The sequence below is a fragment of the Uloborus diversus genome, chromosome 4 (genome assembly GCF_026930045.1).
Source record: "Uloborus diversus isolate 005 chromosome 4, Udiv.v.3.1, whole genome shotgun sequence".
Lineage (NCBI taxonomy): Eukaryota > Metazoa > Arthropoda > Arachnida > Araneae > Uloboridae > Uloborus > Uloborus diversus.
This window is the reverse complement of record NC_072734.1, coordinates 46318153-46341850: the sequence shown is the minus strand read 5'-3', so window position 1 is coordinate 46341850 and position 23698 is coordinate 46318153. Positions and strand designations below refer to the sequence as shown.

The 23698-nt window shown below is 32.9% G+C and overlaps 1 protein-coding gene across 1 annotated transcript in view; it reads right to left on the bottom strand.

Annotated features, from left to right (window-relative positions):
* LOC129219721 (huntingtin-interacting protein 1-like) overlaps positions 1 to 23698 on the bottom strand; it is a 62661-nt gene that overhangs the window by 4414 nt on the left and 34549 nt on the right. The window contains 10 exon segments of the mRNA XM_054854008.1: positions 314 to 543; positions 964 to 1064; positions 2684 to 2746; positions 9582 to 9671; positions 13472 to 13656; positions 16886 to 16954; positions 17319 to 17429; positions 18532 to 18618; positions 18719 to 18808; positions 22772 to 22949. Coding sequence (XP_054709983.1) covers positions 314 to 543; positions 964 to 1064; positions 2684 to 2746; positions 9582 to 9671; positions 13472 to 13656; positions 16886 to 16954; positions 17319 to 17429; positions 18532 to 18618; positions 18719 to 18808; positions 22772 to 22949 — 1204 coding nt within the window.

The following is a 23698-nucleotide window of genomic DNA, read 5'->3' as shown; positions in this document are numbered from 1 at the left end:
TGTGTTGTACCTTTCCTGTCTCCTTATATTGCTTGACTTTTACACACGCTTTTGTTCACAGTCAACAGGGGAAACTTATTTTCTAACTCACCCTCATATTCATGCGATAGTTATAAAAATACAAACATATAGTTTTTGAAAGTTGCAGTTTTGAAGAACTAAATTAAATACAAAACTTTTAAATGAATAATTCTTTTAATTTGACTGCAGCTGGTTTTTAAATACAATGAAAAAAATCTGTCACCATAAAATTTTAAATTGGGCTTGTTTTGAATATTAGAAAGAGAAAAAAGTTTGAATGAACCATATTTACCAGATTCTTCAACCATTTCGGCACAACTTTTAGCAGTTGCAACAACTTGGCCCGTGGCTTCCGTAACACTTTTTGATGCTTGTGACACTTTTGATAACTTCTCACTTCCTCTCTCTGCTTTCACGCGAGATGCTACAACTAGTTGCGCAGTTGCTGCAGCTATTTGTTGTGATGCAACAACCAATTCCTCAAATTTGGTTTGTTTGCTTACAACTTTATCAGCAGCATTGCTAGAATGGTATTGCATATGTTAGATAGTACACATGGAAAAAAGTAAAAATATAAATATTTATTAGATCTGCATGTCAGATTTCCTTTTTGTAACTACTAAGCAAAAATTGCCTTTTTACAGCTATATGTGAGTTAATTATGCAGTAAAGGAAAACATTTCTTCCATGGAATCAAAAATGACAGGCAATAAATCTAGCACAATCAATAAGTAATGGAAACAATGGAATATAATTTTAAAAAGTGCAACAAAATTATAGTAGCAATAAAATATAATTTTAAAAGTTGTTATAAAATTTTGTAAAGACAAAATGTAACATTGAAAGCTGCATCAATTTTACAAAAAATAAATAAATAAACAAATAATTCATGTAAATGTTAAAAAATAGATCATATCAGAATAAATAAAGTAAATAGCTTACACTAGAAATCGTGCTCCTAAACCAACAACCTTAGCAGCAGAGATTAGACCTTCTGTCCATCGATGGTTACGATTGTAAAATTCTTTAACTGATGCAGTTCCCTAAGATGAGTTTTCAAATAATTATCATTCATGATAAACTAAAGAATCTGAATGCATTATTTTAAAGTGGACAGGGATAAGTTATGAAAGCATTTAATGAATAGTAAATATTGCACATTAGACCACTCGCTTTGCTCATCCCACTTCCTAAAAGGGATGGCACCCCCCTAAATGTTACGGAGCACCCCAAACAAGATTTAAAAAAAACTTTAAATTATCCCCCCATAGGCGGCTTGTACAGGAAAAGGGGGGGGGGACAACTGTCCTCTCACTCCCAAAAGTAAAGGGTCCTTGTCTCCTCACTTTTCAGAGTCGAAAATTAATAGTTGATTGAAAAACGATTTTTTACAGGAGGGATTTATTTCACAAAAGTAAAAAGTAAAAATAGCAAATAAATGTACTTTTCTCATCCTATTTCATAAAAATGGAAGGGAAAAGTCTGCGGTGGCAATCCACCCTGATTTTGATGATAAATTTCATTTTTAGAAGTTTTTAAATCAATAATATTAAAAGCCGTAATATAACCCAATTCAAAAAAAAAAAGCTTGCTTCAGGGGCCATGACTCCTAAGCCCTTCACTTCTTTTGATTCCCCGCTTTTTTTAGTGCACCAGCTGCCTATGCCCTCCCCTCAAAAAATAGACAATGGCAGGGTTTGTGTCATGGACCTTTGCTCGTGAGCACCCCTGCAATAGAACTTTTTTTATGACTATCATACCATACCTATTCCTAAAATTGGTTAATTTCTTTCAAAATAGATTAATTTTCCTTAACAATAATAATACACAAGTATCGAGTTTATATTCATGTTGATCACCAGAAAGCATGTGGTTTTCAGATATTTAAAAGAATTTTTCTGCTACATTTCACAAAGTAAATTGAGAAACTTAAAAAAATTCTTAAGATATAGTCATTTTTGCTTGTTAATAGCATTAGAGTGGTATAAAAATACTAGAATGTTTGGGAAAGATCATATGCTTTGCTACTGATCTGAGCAACAGCATGGATGAAAAGTATTTCCTAGAAAACATTTCTTTATTTAAGCACTATAAAGATGCATCGCAATTTTTTTTTCCTTTTGTAAAATGTAATGTTATAAAATGTAAAAATGTTATAAAATGTAAAAATGTTAGAAAATTTTGAAAATGCAAGTACCATGTTTCATTGTACCAAAAACAAGAATAATATATTTTTTTTCTTCTAAAATTGGAAAACTATTCATTTTATTTATGCTACTTTAAGTAAAATAAGTTATTTATTTTCTAATAATCACTAAAAAGAAATTGCAATTTATATTTATTTTTGCTTGATTATGTAATTTGTCTATTGCACAGATTCCATCTTTTTTTTTCCTTTGATTTTAGTATGAAATAAACATGATATTTTTGTTCTACTGCAAGGAATTTAAAATTTGAAAGTGAGAGATTTTTTATTTTTTCAATTCTAACTGAATAGAGCTTTAAAGTGATTATAAAAAACTTAGAAAATAAATAAAAAATATTTAATACTTTTGCTTTAGGTTTAGGCAGTGCAAAAGAAACTGTATTTGCTATTTCTGAAACATCAGCTTGATTATTTTCTTTAGCGAAAAACTTTTCAAAAAAATATGTAATAACTTACTTTTCCCTGAGAAACAATTTCTTCTTGAAGATTTTTGGATGCATGGACCAAAACTTTTATTGCCTAAGAAGAAAAACAAAAACATGTTGAAATTTATAGTAGTACTTGGTATTTGATTAACCATTGCACTACAAATACAAAATGTAAATACATTTCAAATTAATCAAGACTTAAAACACAAAAAGGAGTTTCTAAGAAATATATTAGAAAAATTATTCTGATAAATTTCAGGCAAAATATTCATTCATACATTGACTACAATGAAATGATTGTAAAATAAAATTGATTTCAATTCAACAGTTACACAATTGAACCTCTTTAAAACAAACTCAAAAAGGACCTTTAGTATTAATTTGTCTCATCCAGAAAGCAAAAAATAGCGTTATTTGTAAATGCATTGGGATTGGGATGGCAAATTTAGTTCATCTTAACCCAACGCTATTATTAAAAGAATATTTGAAGCAATATTAAAAGTTGTAGATAACACTTTGAAGTTAAAAAAGGGGGACAGGAGGGGGGATAGATAACAAAAGCAAAATAATTTTCGTTTCATAAAAGCTGTATTTGAAACCTACCCAGTGTATTTGCCACAAACTTTCAACAAGTTCTAGAAAATCAAAACCATAATGGACAAACATTGTGTTTATATTTTAAAAATAATATTTATCATTAAAAAAAGGGGGGGAGGGGCTCTAGAAAGGATGAAAAATATGTCACATAACCTGAAAGCATGTGTCTAAGACTGAGCCTGTACCATTTGATTATTGTTGCAATGCAGAGTGATTATGTTTTTTAAGGATCCTTTAAGATCTTTTACAGCATTTTTTCCTACAAAAAGCAGGAATATATATAGATATATCTTAATATATAAAAATCTTCTGTGCAGACGTTTGTCACCATAAGGCTTTTAAATGGCTGGACAGATTTTGATCAAAATTTTTGTGTGTAATTAAAATGTGGCAAGCATGGTTGCGAAGCACGATGGATCGAATCAGAAACGTTTTTGCTAATTAATTAATTAATTAATTTAAACAATGGATGGTTATATATCCCAAATGATTAATATTTATTTTAACCTATTGTTGAGCGAGAACTGAAATAAATATTTAACCCGTTGCCAAAGTACAATGAGAAAGCCAGCTCTGCTTTTTGTAATGAAATTTCCCACTGTGATATATGTCAATTGAGAATAGATAAAACGTAGAGAGAGAGAGAGAGAAAGTGAAGCCTTTTTTCATTTTTCTCTCTCTCTCTCTCTCTTGAAAGCAACGATTTTAGGTCCCGAGATATATTTTAAAGTAAAGTACTGGAAGGTTCACGCAAAACGTGTGTTCTGTCATCGTAGTTGAACCATGTGACCGGATCGGTGCTTTAGGTTTTCCTAACTAAATGATCAAAAAGAGTACCGTATCTAGCAACATTTGTTTATCCGCTCAAATCGTTGCGACGGCATCGCTCAAATCCATCAGAGTTTTGGCACCAATGTATAGAATACTTTAAGGATTGTCAAACTAATCAGAACATTATTAAAGGAAAAAATGATGGAATTTAAAGAAGAAACCAAATTTATTTTCGTCCAGATAAATTACAACAGGGTAGTTATGTACACAAAAGATCAGTGCAGTGGAAGATCTTTCTCTTTGATGGAAGGAACAAATTAGGCAATATATAAAGTTTTAAAAGTTTTCGTTCAAAAGATCGGACCGCTAATCGGTCGGAGTTGGCTTCGCTCACTGATGGGCTGTATTACAGTAAGGTGGAGGCTTGGCGGCTTTGGCTATAAATAACAGAGTTGTGTGATCATTTGTTTACATTTTAAAGCTACTGTTAATGTAATTTATTGTATTTTTCGTTTTTTTTGGGGGGGCGGAGGGAAATATTATAAATTGTAAAGAATGGTTTTTCGTTTATAAAGAGTTTTTTGTCATTTTAGTTGAAGAAAGTTTATTTTACATCGGAAGGGGGGGGGGGAGAGGATGAGTGATTTTCGCTTATTCAGAGAACTGTTTTTACCTTTATCCTTTTTTTTAAACGATATCCTTTCGATTGTTTTATTCTTTTTCATATGGGGATGTTGCAGCCGGATTTCCCGTTTGTTCTAGATGGGTAGCTATTTTTTACACTTAATATCTGAGGACGCTTTTTATCCTTTCAGTATGGCTGATGAAACAAACCATCTAGTAAGCGAGATAAATAGTTAATAAAACAACTGCTCAGTGGACATTAGACAAATCAAGTTGTAAGAAATATATGCATTCTTACACCAAGCAGCTTAAAACATTTTCTTTTTTCAACAAAACGGTTCAAACACTTGATAGTTTATTGATTTTTTTTTAACTTTTCAATTTACAAAGTTTGAACAGAACAACGTCTGTCGGGTCCTCTAGTATATATATATATATATATATATATATATATATATATATATATATATATATATATATATATATATATATATATATGGCTATGTTTTCCAAAACAACAATTTTTAGTGCAGTATATTTCTCAAAATGCACTTTATCAAGTGATTTTTAAGGATTGAAGATTCATTTTGGAGGCAATTTTCTATACCTCTTGAACGATATAGTTTTCATGGGACCTCTTAAAATCTTAAAAGTTTTTCTCTTACACAGTACTTTTTTCAAAATTTCTCAGAGAAAATAATTTTATGGTGCAGTACTGAGGAGGATTAACATACATTGCAGGGGTTTTATTTGAAATGAGAATTATGTGTTACTTTGTAACTGAAATGAACCCCTCCTCTATTTATTTTTTTCATTTGAAGGCAGTTTTCTGTCTCTTGAATGCAAGTGTTTTTATAGTCAATTTTTTTCTCTTGTATACAGTCGAGTCCCGACTTACGCGAGGGATGCGTTCCAAGACTCCTTGCGTAAGTTGAAATTTCGCGTTGTGGAAAAATATACGCATATAAATTTTTTAAAGCATACCAAATACTTTTAGGCACTTATAAACACCCCTCAAACTGCTCTAAAGCATTCTTTAACCATTACAGTTTCTTCCATAAAGACAGGGCTGATCCTAGGGTGTCGGCCGCCTGTGTGCAAAGACCTAATGTGCCGCCCCTCAAGAGTAATTTGCATATTTTGACTAATCTTTAATGTCTATATAAATCTTTCTTTAAATTTCTATGCCAAGTTCGAATTTAAAAAAGGGGGGGGGCAGAAGAATGATCTTATAAAAAGGAAGACATTTTTTATGATAAGAAACTCCTTAGGTGCAATTTATATCTTTGAAGCAAGTAATAGATACCAAAATTTACCAGTCGTAAAAACGCATTTTACAGTCTTTCTTCGGTGACATCAGAGAAGGGACGGAGGAAGAGGAAGCGTGGGGGGAGGTGTCAGGGGTTTAGGGGAGAAGGATTGCTCCAAGAAAATTATCGAAATTTGCGTATAAAAATATTTTTAGTTAATCTTTAGTTGTGTTTGGTTGCAAGGACCAAAGAGTCAAGTATATTCAAGATGCATGGAGAATTTTTCGAAACTGGCGTCAAATATCGCAATTTTAGGAACTTTTTCGAAACTTTAGATGAAAGTAATGTTGCAGTTCTTTCCTAAAATTCTTTCAAAATTGAAATCAATTTGAAGCTATTTTTTAACACCGTAGCTTAGGAAAGATCAGCGTTCTTCCCGAAAAATTTCCAAAACTGGAATTTTGAACCCGCAATTTTGGGTTACCTTTGTTGACGTTGCAAGAGGGAGGGAGATTCAATCGTCTCCCATCGAAAGATTTCGAAATATAAGTTTAAAACGCAAATTTAGGCCGTCTTTGGTGATGGTAGGGGATCTGGCGGCCATCCTCCGGTAATTTCTTGGCACTATTTTTTCAAAAACCCGTTTTTGGCTAGATTTAAAAACAATAGAGGAAACGTGAAAACATTCCGAACCAAAATATTTTTTGGAACTGAAATCCATTATAGGCTATTTTTGGGAAGGAAGGATTTTGAAGCTCTTAAGCGGATATTTCTAAAATCGCAATTTTATATTATCTTTGGTGACGTTAACAAAACTGGGAAGCTTCTACGGATCTTTCGGATATTTTTCAACATTAATATCTGAAAAATATAACTATAGACTTTTGTCCACCTCACCTCGACGATTGATGGATATGCCCTAGCGCCGTAAAAAGTTACATAAGCCTGGCAGTTCTCCTCCGGAATTCTTTAGAAATATAAGTTCCAAAATCTTATTTTAAGCATTGTTTGATAACGATGGGACTAAGAGCAGGCGGGGGTTCAGCTTACCCTCACGAACTGTGTTTTTGAAACTGAAGTCAATTTCAGGCTAGTTTAGGCAGGAAGCTTTGGCTCCACGGAACCGTCTAAAAACGAAATTTTCAGGTATAGTGATTGCGTTGGAGAAAAGGAGGATCCAGAGTCTTTCCCTAAAAGTTCTTGAAAGTGATATTTGAAAAACACAACTTTAGTTTGTTTTTCAACACGTTAAGTGAGAGGGGTGGAATTAGGGGCTTCTCTAAAGACACTAATTGAAACTGTCTTTGATAGTAATGTTTGTGAATGGATTTCCGGGTCCTCCACTGCAAAAATTTTGAAAAATGCCAAAGCAATTTTATATGATGTTTGATGATAGAAAGGGCTGTCGTCTGAAAACCCTTTTTGGATTTTGGAGCCAACATTTTTAGGCTATGTTTGATTAAGTTAAGGTGGAAGAGGTGAATCAGAGACTTAATTGGCTCCTTAAGATCGATGGTTCAACCAGCGAAATTTTCCGAAAGTAAAGTCCTAGAAACACAATTTTAAGCCTTCTTTAGTTTCGTCAAGGAGGTCATGGCATCCTTTTGTATCTTCGTTTTGGGGCCACATTTAAATTTACTCCCCGGGGCAAATGCCATGTCCTCCTACCTGATCTGAAACCGGGCAGTTCATTCAAGATTTTAATCAGAAAAATTGTTGTAAAGGGGGGAAAGTACAACATTTTAGTTTGTCATTCACATATGTTACTCTCAAGGAAGTCGCAATTTTCCACTTACTCTCCATGCATTCAAGATTGTTAAACACAGAGTTTGTTACATAGTTTGTTGTTTGAAATACTTGCGAGAGTATCTAATCAGTATAGCTTTTTTTTTAATAAATAAAATATGTCTTCATTGTTTAGGCCTATAAAAGCTTGGGGGGTAAACATTAGTGGCCGCCCTCGGTGCTCCTTTTAGATGGCACCATTTCATGCTTCAGAAGGGGGGCTTTCCCCTCCCCTGTATCCATGCCTGATTACCGGATCTGTCACAAACTTTGCATCCAAATGAAGCATATGTATTAAGAGTACATATTAATGGACAATGAACCAACACAATGTCCCCTAACATTCTATTTTTCTTAAACTATGCTATGCTGTCGGGAAATCGACACATACTTTGACAATTGAACATTTAAAAATCAGCATATTTATTCTACTTATTATGAGTTATCGTGTGAGAAATTCTTGAGGAATTTTGCTTGATTATAAGAACTATATGATGCGGTCTGCGGCCGCCCCTTGCTTTGGCCGCCCTTGCAGAGTGTGCGGTGCATAAGACCTGCTAAGATCGGCCCTGCATAAAGAACTGAACTTTTACTGTATTTAAAAAATAAAAAACTGCTATTCAACATGAAATACTTAAGATGCACAAAATGAATGATCAATAGGAATAAAAGATATAACAATAAAACAACTCGGTACGCACTGCATGCAGCAAAATTAAAATGATGCACAAATATGTACTGTACAGTAGATACAGTAGCAATATTTACGAGTTAAAAAATGTACTGTATGTATCACGTATACTAGTGATGATTTATGCTCCAAGATCAGATCGTTATTCTCATTTAATACATTTTTTAAATACGCTTCACCTTTTATTTAAAACGTTTCAATTTGTGGCTACATTTCCTCTACCTGATCTTTTTATTGATCCACAATTCAAGAGCGCGCGTAGCTTCCATTTTCATAATTTTTACTTTACTAGACTGCTCTGCAAGCTTCAATATTGAAACTAAGTTCTAAACTTTTACGGACATTTTTGTTTTGACTTTTAATTGTATATATACTTATTGTCGCGTGACCTTCGACGTTTTGTAATTGTTCAAGCATATCCAGAATCTTAGCCTTTTTAAAAAAATTTTTATCAGAAACTTTCTTTTTCTTCACATTTTCAAACTTTAGATGAAGGTGACAAAAAGGTGCCATTATGGTTATTTGATGCACTAGACTAGTTTGGCGTGGGAACTTTGGCTGTCAGTGATGCTCAAAGGGACGTAATAACATTCACGAAATCAATATTTAGTAGCCAATAACGAAGCTGATACTTCCTTCTAAAAAAATTCATGTTGGGGGCGAAAAATTCGTGCTAGCTCTAAAATTCGTTACTCGTGAAAAATTCGTGTTATAGCCATTTCGTGTAAGTTGAATCGCGTTGTAGCGGGAGTTGACTGTATTTCTTTTTTCAAATTTTCTTGAAGAAAATAATTTTTTGGCATAGCTTTGAGGCTTTTTAATACCCATTTTATTTCAAAAGAAAATTAATTATTTTGCAATTGCAATGTACCCCCTCCCCCTTCGTTTGAAAAATAGAAAAGGAGTTATAAAAATGGCCACATTGCATATCATAAACTTAACGTTGTTTGGATTTTAACATTAAAAAAGATATATTGTTTTCAAAGACATAAAATTTCATCTTTACTTGATAAAGCACCTCTCTGATGAACTCACATACCTCTATTAATTAGAAATAAAAAAATTCAGATGATACTTGGATAATTGATGTGCACATGCAATTATCAAATACATAAATGTTACATGAGCTTTAATGCGAAACAAAACTATATCGTTATAAATGCAAAATATTTTATAAAAGGCATTAAAAGGACAAGGTATTTATATACCTGCATTAAACTTGTACAGGAATCTAAAATCTTGCTGTTTACTTCTAGCTTCATACCCGAATCTCCAGCTCGGCTTTTGTTCAACATTTCCTAACAACAAAACAAAAATCATAATGGGATTTTGAAGCACACTAATGCTACATAACTTTCAACTTTTAGAGTGCTATGCCTCATTAGAAAAATAAGAGAAAATATATACTATAAAATGCAAAAACAAAATGAAAATATCCTATTCTTCATGACAAAACTATACACCAATTCAAGCCAAAAGCCAAGTATTTATACATACTCATATGACTGAAAAATTCAAAATATTTTGATCTTTTCTATCACGACACCTTTGGGACTGTCAACAAAGTGTCGTCATAGCCGGAGCGACATCATAACCGGGATAGTTTAAAAAATTCATAATTAAATATTAGTTAACCATAAAAATAGATTTAACTAATGTAAATTTGAATTCTTGGTGAATGTAACCAAAATTATTGAAAAAAAAAACAGCACTTATTATTATTATAATTGTTTTCTTCTTTTTTTTTTCAATTCTACAATACTTTCCAATAAAATGTTTGATAAATTTTTGAATAACATTTGTCACACACCTTCCACAAAGTTACCAGCAAGATAGAAACCAATTCAAAACTCATCATTTTTGTCCACTATTTGATTAGATTTTGAGGGCTAAGCCTCACCTTTCAAAGGTGAAAAAACCATTTCTAAACCTTTTATCCACTTTAAGAGTTGTGTGTCCCCTTTCAATCTAATGAGGAGCTCCTTATCTCTTTTTCCCTCATGGGAGAAGCTTGTTGTGACCACCTACAGCTTAACGTAGCTATGGTCGTTCTCTTCTCTTGCTGTTTTCCTCTTCCAGTATTGCAATCCACCTGCTTTGAATTCCTTTCTATTACCCCTCTTGTCAAAGGCTGAAACCCGTACTTTTCAGAACTTATCTACTCGCCCCCCACCATTCTCGAGGTGTTATGCCTGGTAAAATCTCTTGTCAGAGTCCAAAGTTCCTACAACAAACATTTCCAGATGTCTTCATTATTTTAGTGAAAATTTTTCAATTTCAAAGACATTTTTTTCATTCAGTCTGCCCAGCTCGATGCCTCATCGTAATCGGAGTTGCAGTAAAAAAACTGTCGTAAAATCCAGAGCCACTTAACATTAAAATTATATGGCATAACTTCGGAACTTTGAAAAAGTGACGTGACATTCGGAGGGTTGTGAAATTTGGATGTCGCGATAACGAGGTTTGACTGTAGTGTGTTGAAAGAAAGGAATTTCAATTACAGTAACCCCTCGTTATATCGCGCTTTTCGGGGTACAAAGAAAAAGAGCGATATATCCGAAAGCGCGATATAATAGAGGTCATTAAAAATAGTTATAAGTCCAATACACAAGTAAATTAGCATTCGTTCTTTTTGACATGATTTTCTAATTGTTTCGATTTAGTTCATGAATGTACTATCACAACTATTGAAATTTAAGTAAATTTTCACCGTCAGAAAGTTAAAAACATCAAATGGTGAATGAAGACGATCTTTTTGAGCTGCTGTGAGATTAACAGTGAGCATTCCAATACCCTCTTATCCCCAATAGACTTTCTAATCCGTTTGACTTTATGTAGAAAGGATGTGAAAAGTAAAAGTAACCATACTGTTAACAGAAAACTCTTTCGCCCATCCAGACCATTCTTCCTTTCTTTGATACAAATCCCAGTTTGTGCAACCATGCACAAATCTTTCTGTACTAAAAGAAAGACGTACGTTCTCTTCTACATGGGCTAGTATGACATGACACATGCTTGGTGTCTCTCACTCATTGTAAAGGCAATGTATCAATACAAAAGAAGATGTAAGTAGTTTACACACTATCTGAAATATACTGTGCAGATATGTACACTGATGTGCAAAAATTAAGGACAAGACGGTTTTTTCAATATAACTTTGTACAAAAGTTTTCCAAATCAACACATTTAATACCGTAAGATCCCCAATACGTAAGGACATGTGTAATGTAAGCAACACTTACTAAAAGAGAAATCAGAGGGATAAAAAGAAGCTTTATTGAAAAAGTAGCATGGAGCTCAATGTGACTGAAGGCCGAAACATCCCTGTGATGGGTGTCCAGCAAGAAACATCCGGTCTTCAGTAGGGGATATGATCTCCTCCGACTGCTAGGCAGGTTTCAGAGTCTGCCCATGCTGAGAATGAGGGTGTCAATGAGTTGTTGAGTCATTGCTGCACATTCGTCTTGCAGCGCCAATCGAAGCTCCCGAATCGTTACTGGTAATAAGGTACGAGCTGCCAAGCGCCTGCCTAGAAAATCCCATACATGCTCGATGGGATTGAGATCCGGAGATCGTGCCGGCCAATCCATACGTTCAATATCCTCATTCTCCAAGAGCTGTTCGGCAGCTACTGTGCGATGACATGGTGCATTGTCGTCCATGAAAAGGAACTGCGGACCCATAGCGCCTCTAAAAAGATGCACATATGAAAGAAGAATCTCGTTACAATAACAGGTCCCGTTGACTGAACCTGCGTCAAAGATGTGAAGGTCTGTACGACTTCCAAGCATGATGCCTCCCCAAACGAGAATACCGCGACCTCCATACCTGTCCCTTTCAATGACGTTCGAGGGATGATTGCGGCTTCCTTGCTCTCTCCAGATGAGTATGCGATGAGAATCGCTACTCAGACTGAATCTGCTCTCATCTGTAAAGAGTACTCGTCCCCATTCATTGTCTCTCCAATTCCGGTGTTCCCGGTACCACAGAGAACGCCTTCTCTGATGGGCAGGCGTTAGAGGTACACACCGTATAGGGCGTTGTGCAAACAGACCACCACCGTGCAGTCTTCTGGCCACGGTAAAACGCGATATCGGTCGTCCAGTCACCTGTGTCGTGTGTCTAGCGATTTCTCCCACTATCTACCGCCTGTTTCTTCTGGTCTGTAAGACAATATACCGGTCATCTGCGGGTGTGGTTCCTCGTGGACGACCACTACTGAACCCCCGGATAGCTGTTCCTGTAGTTTGAAATTGTCTCCAAAGTTGTGAAACGATGCTGTGAGCAATTCCGAACTCTGCAGCCACACTTGTCACACTGCGGCCTTCCCCCAACTTCCCAATGATTCGGCCTCGGGTAAAAGCATCCAGATGTCGTCTAACAGATTGATTATTCGCCATTTCTCGCTGAAGCAGCAACTCGGTGTGATTTTAACTGCTATACGGCGTACAATCTCTTTGCCAGAAATACTGATCTTACACCGACAACATGCTTTATACTACTCTGACACTCCCCTATTACGTCTGCCTGCATATCTGCGCATGTGCTACCATACATCACCTTACTTAATCTCCTGATTGGTCTTTCTGTCCGCTCTGCCTCTTCGTTCAGCTGATATGTTAATTTTTCGACTTTGTCCTTAATTTTTGCTCACCAGTGTACATTTGGGTGACACGTATTGCTGTTCCTTTTCCAGCGAATTCAGAAGAATAGATTCCTTTTGTTCATTGACAAAATAAAGAAGAAAGAGACTTTCTCTGAGCAATACCATATGTTTTCAGAAATAATTTCAAACTTAAAGCAAAGTTTTTTTTCTTTCTTATTTTAAACTTTAATATTTCAGGAGACAGAAGAAAAGAGTGATATATTCGAATGAGCGATATAACGAGGTGCTACTGTATTTAAGCAAAAGTAAAATATCCTATTATCTGTGTCAATAGCATACATAAATTCTAGCCCAACACCAAATTTATATAAAAACTCATATAGCTGAAAATGTAAGGTTTTTATCTTTATCCTCAAACATAATGCGTTGAAAAAAAATAAGTTCGACATTTGTTACGCTATCTGGAAACGTATTTATAAAATAAAATCTTACTTGTATTCTTAAAGCAGCTTGTTCAATATCTAGGTCCATCTGCTTCAATTCCCTTTCAAAAACATCGCCAAAATTTTGGGTTTGGTCTTGAGCCATATTAGGTACCAGAGCTTCCATAATTTTTCTTGCATTGACTATAGCTTCAGATATTTTAGTGAATTCTTCAATCATTTCCGATTTTGGAGCTGATGATATTGAACAAAATCAATAAAAAATGCAATTTTTTTTTTGCTTTTATAATTTGCTATCATATGTCTATGTCCATATAAGAAGAGAAAAATTTGAAGAAGAAAAAGAGTAATCAGTCATTTAATACATAAAAGTTTTACAATTATTTCCAGGGGTCGGAGTGAGGATTCAAAGCATACCAGGACACAACTTTGAAAACATTTTAGAACAATAAATATCAAATAGAAACAAATACAAACAGCTTTATTTTAAAGATTTTCCAACTTTGTTATGGACTAATTACCCCTCCCCCCCCCCCTCTCAAAAAATATGTAAAGTAGGATTTTCTATTTTTTTCTTAAAGGTAAATCAGGAGTGATTCCTAAGTTTGCTTACTCATAAAATATTTGCAGAGTGTGAGTAGCTTCCATTTACTCTAGAAATTATAGGGAATAAATTCAGAATACCAATCATACTTTTAAACTCGAGGTATCAAGCTCAGCCAAACATTCAAATTTTACGAAATAGTCATGGAAGTGACATATACTCGTATATTTTAAAGAATAAAAATTCCCTCATAACCAGAAAGTTACTCCCTTATATTACTCCACTTTCCTGTTAAAAGACAACAACATTGGTTTAATGTCTTGTGTCTCACATTATTTCTGTCTATATGTACATGTTAATGCAAATTGATGGCCAAGATTACATTGGTTTTTAAGCTCCTTTTTTCCTTTTATAGTATGCATACAGTGCAGTAACAGGTATCATATGCCATACATTTTTCCGCTTCATACCATTTAACACTGTCTTAAGATTGCCTTATTGTTTTCTAGTGCCAGATGTAGGATGGAGCATGTTGGGGCCCTTGCCCGAGCAGAAACTTCTAAAGGCCTGAGAGACAGCAAATTCATCCTAGCTCTGTGCTATTTTTGTTGAACCTCTACATAAAAACTTGAAGAAAAATGAGTAAGGGAGGCAGTTGCAAGTTTTTGTCCCAGTTTGGAAAAATCAAAAGATGCAGCACTGGTGTCTTCATTTTAAAATAATTAAATCCTGGATAAAGTAGTGACTACTAATAATAAAAAGATAGCTTAAAAGTAAATTGGGCACTTGCTACTAACTAAAAATTTAAATTTTAAACTCTACAACTATTTACCATTTCATACTTGGACCATGATGACAAATCTACTGAAGTTACATCATATGACATGTAGTTCTTGACAGACAAAAGATTTATACCACACATGTGAACAAATGCTTCAATCAAATTTGTGAGATGCAAACAAGGAGTAAATAAGACAAGTAGAAAATGTTTAAAGCAATCTCAAGGAAACTTTCTCTGAAAAATGATAAATATTTTATAATATTTAGGACAAAGTTCAAATTAAGGTTGGTTGGGGGAAGTGGGTCACTGGAGTAAGTGCCCCTCCCCCTAAAACTGAAATATGGATAAAGTTTTGAAACTTTTATGCACTCATCATGTTAAATTTCATCACAGTTATTGGTTTTTCGTATATTTGGGTTTCGTGGAATTTTTTTGTAAATCATAGCACTTAGCCAAAAAAAAAAAAGATTTTTTTTTTGCGAGTTTAAGCAATATTTTATGAAAAAAGGGTTTCCAGGTCAGTTATTATTATTTTTTTATGATAATTAATTTTTCACGTGTAGTTTAACTTAAAGTTCATACAGTAACAAGAATTTTTGCATAAAATATCATTAATAAGTGTTTAAGAGGAGGGGTCCCACTTACCACATACATTTTTGCTGTAAAGGGAAAGTGGGTTCCCTCGGTATAAGGTAAGTGGGTCCCCCTATAATAATGGGGATTTCAAAATCGAAAGTAACTCTGATTACAGATTTGTATTAGTGAAATACAAGACAACTATGATGACCAAGTAGGAATTGATAGTTCATCTACAAAAACTGCTCAAGCTGGTGATTACGTATTTGTTAAACTTACATCAAAGTAAATCATAAAAAAGTCTGTAGGTCTAATGTTGGAAGTTGATGATACAAGTTAAAACAAAAAAAAAAAAAAAAAATACTGTTGCAAGAACAAATAGAAATGGTGAGTTTTTATTGGCCTGGTGCAGAGGATGTTAGAATTATTATTGAGGATAAAGTCCAGTATGATGATAGTTCTTCTTTAGCACACTTTTAACAGCCATTTAGTGCTTACAATTTCTTTTTCAGCTTATAGTTTTGGTTAATTTACCGAAATCAACCTTAACTAAATGTATTACGTTTATTGAACACACCTTTACATGTTAAAAGTAAAATATGCACCTATAGGCTTTCAATAAATTTTACAGATGTAATTATTTTGTTTTTTAATTAAATATTTCCTGTCATACAGATTTAAAAGACAATATCTCGTAAATTCACACTAAAAATGTACATATTTTATCAAGTAAAACCTACTTACCCCCCTTTTTTAGATACACTTGATTTAAATTAAAATAAAAGACTTACCTCGTATAATGGGGTAAGTGGAACACCTATCTGATATTTTTAAAACTACAATCATTAAGAATATTTAATGCATTAATTTAGAAAATAATGATGAACTTAATTCATTAGTAACGTCCAAGATAAAGTAAGACAATAAGTTTAAATTTTTTTGTTTCAAAACTTTTGTATAACGTTTCAAAAACGAACTGTTATCAAAAGGGGTCCCACTTACCAACCCTATATGAAAATTTAGGAAGTTTTAAAAAAAATAGGAATTGAAGGAAAATTCGGATAATTTTAAGCACTGCATTTCCCTCCAATGGTTAAACAAATGTGCATTTTTATTTTGTTGTTCAAATGTAGTTACACATAGAATGAAAATTTTAAATAGTAATATCTGAACCTCAAAGTCAGAGAAACGTAAGTCACATTATGATAATTTTACAGTAGAGAGAAAAAAGTTTTTCCTGGCACATGATGGGAAACATGCTCTTTTAACCCTGGTAGAAAATTGAAAAGGATTTTTTAAAGAATGGCATTCACATGGCTTGATACGGGATAGGCTTCTACATACAATGCACTAAAAACACAAAATCGCAATCTTCGGACTTACATCCTTCTGGCTCTGAGGTACAGATATGTTATACACTGCACCTGTACTTTATCTTAATTTTTTTGTTTTTTTTGCTTTTTTGTTTAGCAACATGTTTTATTGTTTTAAGAGTAACTTACAAACAATAGCCTTTTTTTTTTAAAATAAAACTTTAAAAATTAATAACTAAAAATACAAACCTTTTTTCTGAAATTTTCTTAATAAACTTAACGCATCTAATCCTAAATGTTTGCAAGCCGAAGCAAGTTCTATAAGAAAAAAAAATAGAATAATGACAAAAAATTAAAAGAGCTAAGATATCTTCAAAATTCATACAAATGACCACTGGTTCCAAATGGAACACAATTAACTAAAAAATTAAAGTTGAAGTTCTCAGAAATTAACTGTCTAGATGGAGTATGCCTACTCTACGTTAAACAACATACACGAGCTGGAGTTGACTTGGATTCACCACCAAGTGAGTTAATGTAGTAATAATAGATTGATTGAAACTATACACCACAACAAGTATTTATTGAATTGTGCATACTTTTATACACATACACACAGCATAATTGACTAGTCAACTGAATGAAAAATTATAACTCAGAAAAAAAATTTAAAAGCACTTACGGTCCCCTTGTTCAATGTTGGGTGAAGCATTGGATGTGGCTTTACCTTCCATTAAGACATTTGACAATAAATGGGAAAAATAAGTTACAGATTGCAAGATGTCTGCCATATCTAAAAAATGAAAGTACACCAAAATGAGTTCTTTTAAAGTTACTTGTTTTTAAATCAATAATAAATTACACTGAGGTATCTTTTCTTTCAGTTTGAACTATATTTGGGGCAAACCTAACCTGACAGCATTGTGAAGGCTATGCAACATTACAACACTGCCAGGTTAGGTTTGCCCCAACCATAGTACAGATTGCATTAAGTTTCAAACATATTTAAGGGTTTTAGAACTTAATCTAAAGATATTATAACACAGTCTAACTTACTTAAAATGAGCTCTAATTTAACGAGAGCCCAGAGTTGGCGAGGATATCAGAAATAGTTGGTGCAATGTAAAGTCTATGGGAGCATGACTTGCTATTAATGAAACTAATCTGGCTTAAAACCGAGCACTATTTCTGTGTTTCATAAAAAATTTTATTGACTTCCAGCTTAGCTTATCTTTTTTAGGAAAAATTACTTTAACATTCCGAACACATCAGATCATGGTTTTTTTTTTTTTTTTTTTTTTAATTTGTGGAGTAGAGAAACATTTCAAAATCATAAATGTTTGTTGACGCCCAAAGTTATCACTCTTGAAGATTTTTTCTATGGATGTTGTAGCTCAAGTTCAAGCCAAAACAGCTTAAAAAATGATTAAAGCAATAACGATAATGAAAAATGTGAGGAATTTCAAGCTGAACCACCCTCAACTTTGTCAATTGCTTTCAATATACTGATTAACTTCAAATGAGAAGCTGACCATGTTTTTTGGATCATGGTGATCCACAAAAAACAACAAACACAAGAATGAATCAATAAGCCTTTTCAAAGTAAATTAGTCAATTTCCATAGTACTGCACAGAAATAAAAATAAGCAAAGTATATATATATATATGCATTATATTTTTTTCCTTCAAAAACCCATTTTTAAGAGCACTCAGTTGTAAAAAGCAAATATCCCAGCCCCTTCATGCTAATTATAAATGAGTTTAACTGTACACATGAAAATTGCATACACACATTCATTTTACCATTGTAGCCAAGTTAATATAACAATTGAACTATAAAATAAAAAACAGAAAAGAAAAAGTTTACATGTAACAGAAAGTAATACTGTATTTACCATCAGGATTATCTGTAAATCTAACATAAGAGTTTTGAAACTGTTCTCCAACAATTGTTATATTGTTTAAATGCTGAAGGAAATACTCTGGAAAAAAAAAAAAAAAAAACAGAAAGCTTTAAAATAAATAGACAAATACACCTCCAAAATTGAATCGCATGTGAATGCTACAATACAAAACACAAACCTGGAGCACAATTATTTACAGCAAGGGAAGGACTGTCAAGATCTTCAACAGCTATTTGTATAATATGTTCAGCCTCTTTCAGCACACATTCTAAAAGGAAATGTAAAACATTTTACTATTACAGAAAATTAAATAGAAATTATGATATTCAGCCATTTGGGGTTATGATATGAGAACAAAGTTAGTAACTCTCTTCGTGCTTGATAACCATGAATAACTTATATTAACATCTATCTCCTTATATATAATAAAACATTCCCTTCTCAAACATAATTGTCAAATTTCATTTTCTTTACATTTAAAATTTAAGGGAAAAAGTCAAATGTGTCCAGTTGCCTTTCGATTTTGGGGGAAATGATGTTTTTTTTTTATATAAACTATCGTAACATGAATTAAAGTAAGAGTTTGGAAATATATAAATACCATAAATAACTACTATTTGAAGCACATGATAATCAAGTTATCAGTGATGCAAGCTTGAGGAATGAGAGGTTTAAAACCAAAAAAATTTCAAGTGCTGCTACTTTAATATACCAGTCCACTCATGTTGTAACAACCCTGTGATGTAACAGCCCACCACATTATAACAACTCTTGAAAAAAAAAAAAAAAAAAAAAAAACCAGACACATAGGAATTCCCCTATTCTACAAACTTAAAATATTGCATTTATCTTATACCAATGACTCAGAGAAATCTGAATGGGGTCATCAAAAGCAAAATGTTATCAAATATTTTATAAGTCACACAAATCATAATGAATTACTAATGCAGAAGTCACAGTTAAAATTCCCTTAATAAGACCAGGTTTACAATTTCCTATTATATATTTCAAGTTTTTGTTTTCTGAATTTTTGTTTATTGTTGTATTTTGACTATGACTTTTCACTTCTTGTTTCTTATTCATTCTGTTATTGTTTGATTTTGTTTATTCTCATTTGGTTTTGTTTTGCTTTTGATTATGTCTCAAATCAATAGGCTTGCCAATCTTTGGATTAAGATATTTCGTTTTTTGAACCATTTAAAATTTCTTCAAGAGTGTAGGCGCAAGAAAATTATGCCGAAGTTTATCTCTTTGAAATGTGATTTACCACATTCTGTCAAAATTGACAAAGTAATCTTTCGGTCCAAATTGGCTTTACTCAGTGCTTCGATCCAGGAAACTAGGAAGCATTTATCGTTTATTGAACATGAACTTTATGATTTGCATCTTTCAGTTTCTAATTCCATCCCGACTTTAACACTATTAACAGAAATTCTTGGTCTAGAACCCTTCATTCCTCTGATAAACATGAAATTGTTTTGAAAAAGAAATTAGCTATGCTTTGTAAAACTTCTCATGTGGTTCCTCTTGATAATTTACCTGTTGTTAATAAGAATGTTGTTGTAAATCTTTCTAGTGTTCCATTAAGAAATTCTCAAATTGAGGCTCTAAAATGTAATGATAATTTTGCAGTGAGTGTTAAACCTTCTTTTTCAAAGCTTATTGCTCCTGTTGAGAAAGCTTTTAAAATTAGTGCCTTAACTTCCTCTCAAAAAGATTCAATTCGGCATCTTATAGCTTCTAATATTGACTTTAACTCGAGAATTTCTAAACCTGTATTTGCTAATACTGTTAGCCGTTCTGTTAAAGACTTAGTTTCGAATTCTGATCTGGTTGTTACTAAAGCTGACAAGGGTAGCCAAATTGTTGTTCTTAAAAAATCATCTTATGTTGATAAAACTAATGATTTGATTTCTTCTGGCCCATATGTCGAAATTTCTAAAAATCCTAGTGATAAAGAGTTAAAAACTATTTCATCTGCTGTCAAGTCTGTTAAGTCTATTCCTTCAAATGTTAAACACTCTGTTGTTCCATCTATTGCTAATTGTGCTAGATTTTATGCTTTACCTAAGGTGCATAAAGCTGGTATTCCTTTCAGGCCGATTGTTTCCAATATTGGTACGACTTTGTACGAACTTGCAAAATATTTAGTCTCTCTCTGTGTTTTCTCCTCTTAGGAGTCACAATTTATTTACTTTTAAAAATTCGGTTGAGTTTGTTAAAAAAATTCATAGTTTTGTTCCAAACAATTCTTTTATGGCTTCTTTTGATGTTAACTCTTTATTTACGAACGTTCCCGTCGATGGTTCATTGTTATGCCTTCGAAGAAGACTTTCTGAATTTCATTTCACCAATACGGAAATAGAGGATTTAATTTTCCTTACCTGTACTTGTCTTAAGCAATGTTCTTTGTTTTTAATGGGAAGTTTTATATTATGTTAGATGGTCTGGCTATGGGAAACCCACTTAGCCCCATTCTTAGTGATATTTACATGCATTATTTTGAGGTTAAGCTGTTCCAAAAACTGCAGTTTCAATTTTATGTTCGGTATGTTGATGATTGTTTTGTTCTAATGAACCAGAATCAGTTTGAGAGTGATGAGGTTTTATCTATTTTAAACTCCATTGATCCTCATATTCAGTTTTCTTGTGAGAAAGAACAGAATAATTGCATTTCATTTCTTGATGTAATTGTTTCTCGAATTGAAATTGGTTTTGAAACTACTGTTTATCAGACCTTTTGCTGTTTCTTTACCTCCTCATAGACTATCGTCTCATCTTTCAAATAAAAAATATTCTGCTTTCAATTCTTTTGTTTATCGCGCAATTAATATTTGTTCTTCATCGGAACTTCTTAAAGTGGAACTTAATTATCTTACAGCTGTGGCAATTAATAGAGACTATCCGCCAACTTTGATTGATTCCATTTATAAAAAACTTTCAAATAAATCCCAAACTAACATTCTTAACCGAACCTTCATCAGAAAAAATTTGGTTGTTTTGCCATTCTTTCCATCTGTAAGCTATCAGGTTGCTAAAATTCTAAAATGTTTCCAATTCCAGGTGGTGTTCTCTCCTATCAATAAACTTTCATTCTCTTCTCTTAAAGATCCTATTCACCCTCTTAATTGTTGTGGAATTTATAGAATTAATTGTAGTTGTAAACTAGCCTATATTGGACAGACTCGGCATGCTTTGAAAATTCGCTTGAAAGAGTATCAAAATTATTTGAAAAACAACAATTAAATAAGTCTAGTATTGCTCAACATTGTTAAGATTCGAATCACTCTTTTGATTTTAACTCTTATCAGATTATCCAAAAATGCCCCAATTCATCAGATCTTGACTTTTGGGAATCTTTTCATATTTTGAGGAACAGTTCCAACTTAGTTAATAATCTTAAAGCAGTTCCATATTTTTCCAATATTTGGCTCCCATATCTTTAATACTGTCCTTTCCCCATACCCCATTTTTCCCCCATTCATTTTTATCTATCTTCCTTTGTTTATTTTTACCTTTTTTGTTTTGTTGACACCCCCCCTCCCCCCCCCATTTTCTTCTATTTATCTTTATTTTTCCTTTTTTCGAATATTTTTGTTTCTGTTTATTTTATTTCGTGGTGTTTTTTTTTCCCATTCAGCTTTTCGGTTCACGGTTACCGACATTTTCTTTTTGTTTAAGCTTCGGCTTAACCTTTGTCCAATTGAATTCTTTCTGTCTGGGTTCCATACCTAAGAAAAAGCTCTTGGCCTTTGCTTGCATTCCTATTGGTTCCTGATTGGTTTATAATTTTCTGATTGGTGTTTGGCTAATCCACTATTTTTATCTTTTAAGCTGCATGCTCACCTGCTCTTGGCTTTTGTGGGATGTCTTTTCATCCATAAGCTCATTACTTTTTGCATTGAAAAAGGCGTTCCCTGTAACGCCGAAACACGTGTCTGCTGTAATTGGCAAATTTGTGCTTTTTTTTTTAATGTTGTTTTTCTTACTTTAATGTATAGGCGTGGTTTAATAATACTACATACATTATATATATATAAATATATTTAGTAATACTACATATATATTATATATGCAGTACTACTAAATCACTTTATTTGTAATGAATGAAGCAAAGAGCTTCATTTATTATTAATAACGTGAATTTATTTACCTGAATGTAATTTTAAAAACTTCAAGAAGCAAAAATTTACTTAGAATTTTCAAACAATGCAAAAATTATAGTTCTTACCTAAATAATGATATTTTTTATTTGATTCTAACTTATTTGTCTTTTCTAATGACTCACACTGTTCACTTAACATCGTTAATTTGTTTTTAAGCTCTTGTACATTTCCTGATACAACATTGAATTCATTTTCAAGACTTGAATGTTTGGATTGTGCAATGGATAACTCATTCTGTAAATCCTAAAAATAAATAATAAAAAAAGTTTTTAAGTAACAATTGAAAATCAAGCTTACACTATGGGCAAGAAACGTTTTACATAGATAGTCAGATATAGTTTTGGGTAAGTGTAATGCAGACACAGGTTCATGCAACACTAGTACTATAAGGTATATAATTTTGCAGTTAACAATACAGTTAATTTAGTCATTTTCAACACTGTATAGTACCCTGCATTATAAAATTATGTACATTAAAAGCGTCACAGCTGCCAACCTGGAGAAACAGGTTTTTAATTCATGTTAGTAGTCAAATAAATATGTTAGCCTGTCGCTTTTAACATAAGTTTCAAATTAAATTAAAGATTTTTATTTTCAATCACGGCTGCTTAAATTTTTGCCTCAAATTCAGATTTTTCGCTTTCTTAGAATTATTTTGTTTGATGAAGTGAACTCCAAATTCTGCCGAATGATGATATTTTTGATGAATAGAATTCCAAATTTTGCAGAATGATAAATTTGTCAAATCGACAGACAAAATTTATCAAATAAGGAAATTTTTAGGAGATCACAAGGATCTCTGGGGACTTCCCATTGAGGCGCCCTTAACTTGAGAAGGGGGGAGGGAGCTACATCATTTATAGCTAACACACCTGAAATATAGAGATTTATCCAAGCAAGTCCTATTACTTTCCTTTTTCGTTGAAAGTAGAGATCCTGTATACGGAGAGATTGGACAATGGCGTGCCTCTGTCCGCCATGTTTAGTCCAAA